At 50.1% G+C, this 7,745-nt stretch overlaps 2 protein-coding genes across 2 annotated transcripts; both read right to left on the reverse strand.

Annotated features, from left to right (window-relative positions):
- Nucleotides 1–1,172: 1,172 nt before the first annotated feature.
- On the reverse strand, nt 1,173–4,007 carry BO86DRAFT_437943 (leucine-rich repeat domain-containing protein; the record flags this gene model as incomplete). Its single annotated transcript, XM_025676084.1, has 2 exons — nt 1,173–3,861; nt 3,966–4,007. The coding sequence occupies 2 exons, from the start codon at nt 4,005–4,007 to the stop codon at nt 1,471–1,473; spliced, it is 2,433 nt and encodes an 810-aa protein (XP_025524629.1). The 3' UTR covers nt 1,173–1,470.
- A 1,747-nt stretch (nt 4,008–5,754) lies between these two features.
- On the reverse strand, nt 5,755–6,342 carry BO86DRAFT_391614 (uncharacterized protein). Its single transcript, XM_025672636.1, has 2 exons — nt 6,259–6,342; nt 5,755–6,207 (listed from the first exon to the last, which is right to left on the reverse strand). The coding sequence occupies exon 2, from the start codon at nt 6,161–6,163 to the stop codon at nt 5,909–5,911; it is 255 nt and encodes an 84-aa protein (XP_025524630.1). The 5' UTR covers nt 6,164–6,207; nt 6,259–6,342; the 3' UTR covers nt 5,755–5,908.
- Nucleotides 6,343–7,745: the final 1,403 nt, after the last annotated feature.

Here is a 7,745-nt window from a genome sequence, read left to right on the forward strand (position 1 = left end):
ATCATCCTCCTCCTCCTCCTCCTCCTCCTCCTGCTGCTCTGCCTTAAGTTAATCCTTCCATTCCATCCCAACCCGACCAGGCCAGACCAATTCCCAACACGGATGATTGGCACTCTCCCAAAACATGAATCCTCCTCCCCCGGACAACCTCACGCGACAGATTCTGCAAGGAGGTTGACGGCCTGAAGTGAGTATACTTCCCCCACACTTGGCGTCAAATGTAAATAGCAGGCAATGCGGTAGGAGGCGGCAACTAGTACTCTCCGTCATCGTCGAGCGGTCGGTCGGCGCACGAGCACACTCCCCCCGACCATCCGTCTGTCTGTCCGTCTGTCTGCCCAACAGCAGAACAGGAGGTTCCAGAAGAGCAGGTGCCATGCATCCCTTCCTCAGTCATGGATTATGACAAGCTTCCGGGCGGATTTCCACCCTTTCCAGAATCATGTGATTCGTTCCAATCATTCGCGGAAAGGAAGCGGCTACGACAATTATTGGATGTCTATGAGAGGCGATGACGCACAGGCAAAGATTGTGAGTTCGAAAGCAACCCAAATCGCATGGCATTTCAACTATTGGCACTATCGCTGGCAGATTCTTTGACTCGTCACAATATCTTCGTGTCTCATGCATTAGGTCCGAATCTTCATCATGGGTCTGGCGAGAAATCCGAGAAAAAAGACCGCTTCATCAGAAAGGGGAGAAATGGGTCCTGCGAGCTGAAGCAGGGAAATAAAAGTATACAGCTTGTGCACTCAAGCAATCGCAAGTCAAACCGAAACCGGCCATCAAAAGAGCATTGGGCGAGTCAGAAACAAAACAATGCTAGTAACGCCGCACCGGGACTCCAGCACCAAATACAATACAAAGCTGTCTAAAAGTAGGAAGCAGTGTTCTTTCATCACGCCTCCATTCGAAATGGACCAGCCGAAAAAAAAAGGTCTCATGCACGTCATAAAATGTATAGTCGTGGAGAAGGTAGAGGAGCGGGAGAGCGAGGCGAAATGGGTAATGATGTAAAGGACCAGGTCAGGCGTGACCCGCCGTGGACCTAAAAGCTGGAAATGATCTCAAAACGCCATGGATTATGCAGTTCAGCAAGCAGCTGCCAGTCGCACATATTGGTAAATTCGGCATTCAACATGTCGAGTATATTCAAGAACCGGAAAGTAAGTGTCATGGAAGAATTGCTTTTGTCGAAGCCAAGGTAACTTTTCCGTATCGCGGAGATGAATATCGTGTCTCAATCAAGTGAGGTTGGTATCGTCGGTCAGGTCATGGATGTTCTGCGCTCCGTCCTCGTCTTCCCTTCTCGCTCTTTCTTTCGTCTCCCTTGCTTTTGATTTTTCTGCTTTTTTTTGAAGTCGATTTCAGTTTTGTCGTCTCCAAAAGGGCCATTGTGTTTATGACCCATGTCATCCGAGTCGCTAGTCGTGAGGCAGCCTAATCCTAAAGCTCGAACCATGACTTATTTCAACTCAGAGCATGTCCTCCACTTAGTATGACCGGTGGGCTCACCCGGGTCAGGGAATCGGCCGACATTCTGGTAGTTTCGGTAAAATCAGTCCCTGTGCGTGGCACCGTAACATCAGTCGGACTGTGTTTCCAGCCCCGGTCACCGAGTTGCGCAAGCCACGTGTTGCCCAGTTCTTGCCGGAGAGCGTCCAATTCCCGTCGGTAAAAATCCTCATCCATACTCCAGCCTATGCTCTGTGGTGCTCGCTGAGGTGTAGGACGCTCTTCGCTTTGAGCAATGGATTGTGTTTGTTCATGGTCGACATTGCTGGAGTTCTTAGGGCTGGGAGGTCTGGCCTGGGGTCCACCATCAGATTTCCATTGACGGTCGAGAGACGGCGAGATAAACGGATCTTCAAGTGATTGGACATGGTGAACAGGAAGAGTAGAAGGCACCACTGCACCTGGAGTATCATTACCATCAGTGGAGGGGGTCTCCTGCGGCCGATCGATGATCCTCCGCCGGGTTCCCTTTTTGCGACGAGTCGACCCCACCTCAACTTCACCCTGAGACACACGACCAGTGGGTCGCCCTTGTTCGTGAAGCAACGGGGCTGCCTGGTTGACGGTGTTGGATGATGGTTTGCTGACCACGGCTGAAAGATCAGCCGCAGCCGATCGTATGACAGGTGCAGCTTCGGGTTCCGCAGCACGCTCCACCAGCTGTTTCCGTTCCGTGTACCCGGGCCCTGATCCATCGACGATGATGTCTTCCGAGTACCCGGGTGTACGACGGAAAAGATTGAAGATGATCACGCGATAATTAGGATGCGTCTTGACAAACGGATTACCCGACACCCAGATCTCCCGTATCTCAGGGAGATTTGTGAGCCTGGCGATCTCTGTGGGATCAGAGAGGTTGTTATCTCGAAGATCCAACCGCTCCAAGGAGAGCAATCTCTCAATGCCCGCGAGAGAGCGAAGACGGTTGCCACGAAGGTTGAGGGCGGTGATGGCGGGAAGAGGATTGCGGGACAGCGAGTGGAGAGATTCTATCATGCAATGCGATAGGTTCAAGGCGCGTAAAGCAACAAGGGTCGACAAGCTATCGGGGACTTCAGTAAACAGGTTGGACGAAATGTCGAGCGAATGGAGTGTGTTGGCGACAGGCGCAAGGCCGGCAGCAGAGATGCTGGTCAAGGAGTTATCGGGAAGCCCAAGATGTCGCAAGAACCTCCATTTAGAAGCGGGGAGGACCCCGGCCAGTAGATTGGAGGAGCTTCCGTTGCGGTGTCCCGAGGTATCGCTTGAGTTTGAGCTGCCGGAGCCGGTGCGTCGGATGCGAGAGGCAGTTCCCCGGTTATGGCGGTAGGACGAGTGCTTTGAGCTCGCTGGGCGCGAAGGAGAGATACTTCCAGTTCGATGGCGGCTTTTCGAACCTTCCGACGCCATCCGAACCATCGAGGCTGCCTGGGGACTTGTACTGGTTCCAAAAGCTGTGTCGGCGACCGGCGATCCTGGCGCCGAAAGGGACCCTGGTGCTTGAGATCTGTTGTTGACAGGTCGAGGGTACACAGGCTGGCTCCAGCCCATCATCGGCCCATTGTTGTGGTTTCGGGTTGATCGGCGGCGTCGTTTGTCCATGTCATCCAGTACGATCCCAGTGAGTAACTCAGCGGGATCATCGATGTTTGCCCGCTTGATCGTCAAGGTCCGCAATTGCTCTGACAGTCTGTCCCAACCGAAAAAGGATCGGAAGTCTATATCGATAATCTCTAAAGCGCTCAAGTTCTTGAAGGAGTGGAGGGGCACTGCAGTGTCAAAGGGGAACTCTTCATACCCGCGAATCAAACGGGCACGACGGTCAGGGGCTAGCCGTAGACAGGGAATCTTGGTAAAGGCAGAGTATAGGTACTTTGTATCCGCCTCTAGAGCCGCTTTGGCCTTTTCTGACCTGGAGACGGGGTCTTTGGATACCAGGCCGAATGAGGACCAAAGCGAACTCATACCAGACATAACACTACGGACACTGGATACGGAGTGGATCGAATCTCGATCCCCCCGGGATCGCTGGGGCTTATTCAAGAATGAGACGTAAGACTGCGAGATGTCTGTATGGATGTTTTCCAGTCTAACATTCAAGGGACCCACAGCAATGGAAAGTTCTTCGAAGCAGGAGAGGAGATAGAAGAGATGATGAGGGGTGAGAGTGAGTTTGGCAGGTTTGACGCTCTGCGAGGCGAACTTTAAAGCACCGAATGAAAGCGCAGCTGCCAGGGTGGATGAAGCCGAGCTCGCGGCCGAGCCGGATTGAGAGTGTGTGGTTTGCACATTTTTGGAAGGTTGGCGTTTCAGCTGCAGAGCGTTCGCCAATGCCTTCTCATGAGTTCGTACGAAACTTGCGAGGTTCTAATGGCGGAAGCAAATGTTAGAGCACAATGGCATTGAGGTGCGCAGCACAACAAACCAAATCGGGATGTAGCAACCATGTAGAGGGGGAGGGGAACACCAACCTTGATGAAAAGCTGACCATCTTCACTGTTCAGCTTCTCCATAACGGGAAATACTTTCGCCCAACAAGACAGGGAATATCTAGCTAGGCGGACTCTGAAAGGGAACGCTCAAGTACTCGTAGTATGGACAGCAAGAGTCGACATCTTGCTAGCCAAGGCACTCGGATAAAAAGAAGCTGTGAAGCGCTGCAAAGTCAGAAGCAACTCTTGGGATATGGCGAGACCTCATGAAACAACCCAGAACAAGGATAATGGAAGGTACCTTGAGAGGATATATGTGAGTTACAACGGTAGACAATCAACAAATGTGAAGACAACAGACACAACAAGCCGCCCACCACAACAATGTAAGATGGAAGAGGGTCGAGGAAAAGGCTTGGAGAAGGAAAGGACACGCGATAATAAAGGGGGGTATCCTTGAAGTCAGTTGAGGAAAGCTTGTCACCGGGACAAAGCTGAGGAGGGGACAGGGACAGGACAAGATGAAGTAGAAGGTATCACCAAAAAAGGAGAAGATGGATGGATGATGGGATGGGGATAGCGATGGGAAAAAAGAGGACCGGGGGGAGCTAATATGCAAGCACCACGGACCTACTGATTTAGCCTAGTGGGTGGTATGTGACGGATGGGGGTGGGAGAGGGGGCGGCCAAAGTGGAGTATGGATGTGCACCGGAGCAATCAGCTGAGGAGGAGGGGTTTTTAGGGGGGAGGAAAAGTGATAACTGGTAAGCCGTGAATGAAAAGGTAAATTATTTTATCGATCGTGACAGATAGATACTAAGGTATCTTTTTGCTCCCCTCCAGAAAAAGGGAGGAAAGAGGGTGGGGAGGATAAGACAAGAAGAAGGATAAGCGAGGATCAATCACGAGAAGATAACCAGAGATCCGGAGGGTCAGTTCAGTATCTCTTGTCTTGTCTGGTGTCTGGTTCTTGATCACAAAGAAAGATCAATCGTCTCAATGTCTCATTGTCTCAATGAAATAGGGGGAAGGGGACAAGAGAGAAGGAAACCAAAAAGGGAGGAAAGATGGGCGGGCTAGAGACTAGATACCTACCTACGTACGTACTAATATAAATTATTATCATATAATATTCTCTGACTGTTATCATCTTCTGCCTTCCCTTTGGTCAGGGAGCCGCTGCATCGGGCGTGGTCGAGGTACGTAGTACATGCATATAGTACGTACCGTACGGTATGACTCCAGTGGATACCGGATCAACTAGTAACTAACTTAACACTTGCTAAATCAACTTATCACTAGGTTACTCTGTTTAGTTGCTTTGCTTGTCTTCTTCCTTTCCTTTCAAGGATCAACTACTCCATCAGGGGGAAAAGAATCGGTTGTTTCTTTCTCTTTGATACGCTACTCGCTCCCTCAACCGACTTTTTGACCACCCTCCTGGCACATATCTTCAAAGACAACGATAACCCGGTGGCGACTTTGGTCTTGGGAGGGCAATTCATTATTTCGATGATTTGTTACAGATTGCAGACTTCGAGTGGCTTCCGCCCTTTCTCATGTTTCTCCTCTTTCTCCTCTCTCTCCCGACCAGGAGAACAGAGTTCATATCATCTATACATAATGGCCCATGATAGCTATCTAGCCCATAGGAACAAGGCTCCTGGATTGTAGGTTGTAAATAACCACATGTTTGGACTCAATTTTCCATACCTCGAATGGCTGGTAGCCTTCTCCAGAAACTCTATCTAGCGGGGGAGGGACGGCCGAATATTCAAGTTGATCCGAACGTGATAGAAGAGATACCACAGATTGGCGAGAAATTCCACTGGTGCCTCTGGGCGTACCATCGGATGAGGAAAGTTTCTCCTTCAGTGACTTCATGGCTGAGGCATTGTTGGTTTCAGCATCAACAAACACAATTCCATACTCCAGGGACAGATCATGGCGTACGTCGTGGAAAACTAGAAACTATTTTCTTTTACCACCATATCGCTATCCATTCTTTTTCAACTGGGGCTTTTTTTGGGTCAAGGAAGAAAAAAAGTGGAGCATCTTTCCGACTGTGTCCATGAGAAGCGGGTTTCCCGATCGCCCGACCCTTGAACTTGAACTTGAACTTGGCTGGTGCAGTGCTCCGTACAGAGAAGACTTTTTTAATATGCAGGCGTAATGATCGTGATTCGCAGCGAATAACGACGAAGAAGGGCAATGGAAGCGCCGACGCACACACCATGTTGATCCTTTTTACTCCGTCGTCTCTTGTGAAGCGAACAGACTAATGTAAGTCAGTGTAAATGGTCCGATTTCTTTTTTTTTTTCTTCTTCCCTTCCACATATAGTACTGTACTTCGCTTCTTCCATTAAAAAGGAGGGCGGAGAGGAAGAAGGAGGGGGTTGGCTCCAGTATGCTGCAGGCTCGGGGGTATGTAAAACCATACCAGTTCTAAGTTGAGTATAATTATGGAAATGAAAATGCAACTGGCGCACCAGCGGGACGAGCAACTGGACCGTCGGTGTCAAAACATCCCGTGATTGGTAGCGAGCCCCCAACTGTGCAGCTGATAGCGCCCTGGCGGACTTCCGAGTATAACGCTCTCGGGCGAATCAGCCTTTGCCCTTCAGCCACCGTGCATGACGCTTGACTCGACCCGGCTCTAGAGTATCAATCCCTGCTCGGTCACTTGTAAGTTGTAAGAGCCTAAGAGGATCACAGGCAGTCTGACACTAAGGAAGTAAGAAGACCCGGCATACGGATGGATATGGGCAATCTGGGAGAGGGCCAAAATAACATCATGGCTTTCCCAATGCAGTTAATTGAACGGACGCTTGAGAAGTTGAGGCGCTCTAGTCTAGTGACTGCCAGTGGAACTAGGATCTTACCTAAGGTACGTAGGTACCTAGTGTGTACAAGAAATGACCATACACACTATCCTAGTACGTTAGCGGCATCGAGGTTATGATTACTTGGGATTGGCTTCTCGATCATCTGTATGGGTGGGAAGATTGATTTGAACACATCTCAACAATTGTGTGGAAATCTCTTGCCGACCGCATATATGGGCTAATTACTGCATCTCGCTACATGCATCGGTTCTTTAGCTGAAACTCGGAAGGAGGCATCGCTTGTTCCGAGGACAATAAGGTGATTGAATGGTTGTACGAGATTCTCTCTTAAAGTTATGTTTATTTCCACCCTCTTCCCCCCCTCTATCCCTCCTCCATCTCCGCCCTCTGTGTGCAGTGTGTGTGTGTGTGTGTGTGTGTGTGTGTGTGTGTCAGCAGGAGAATCACGAAATCCTACTCTGTTATCTCGCACTGACGGGTTGACATTCTTCGGAGGCTCAAGTGGAACCCTAGGCTCATCAGGAGGGTTTCTCATCTCTAAGCATCAAGTGACTGCAGCCCACTCGGACGGGCTTCGTAAAAATGATCGGGTCACCCGTCATGCCGAGAGCAGTTGACCCCCATCCTCCTCTTCTCCGCTCCCCTTGGTTTCTCAAATCTCACAATCTAATCTAATACATTCCCTGTCTATCAACCCGTAACTTTCTATCCCATTGCACGGGGGATCAACAGGTGCGCCGTGCACAACGGCCTGTTCGACAATCTGATGATGTGCTTTGCTTTGCTGTGTGGTTATCTCGATGACCAAACCTTAAAATCCCTTCGGCAACTCGTTTCATTTGCTCAACAACGCGGTTGTTATGGATCGCAAGTCGCATTTCCCGCTGTCACACCGCTTTCTTGTTGACGCTATTCCCGAATATCACACCACATTCTTTTTTTTTGTCTGTCTTCTGGCTCCAGTGGTTTCC

Source organism: Aspergillus japonicus, assembly GCF_003184785.1.
Source record: "Aspergillus japonicus CBS 114.51 unplaced genomic scaffold BO86scaffold_54, whole genome shotgun sequence".
Classification (NCBI taxonomy): Eukaryota; Fungi; Ascomycota; class Eurotiomycetes; order Eurotiales; family Aspergillaceae; genus Aspergillus; species Aspergillus japonicus.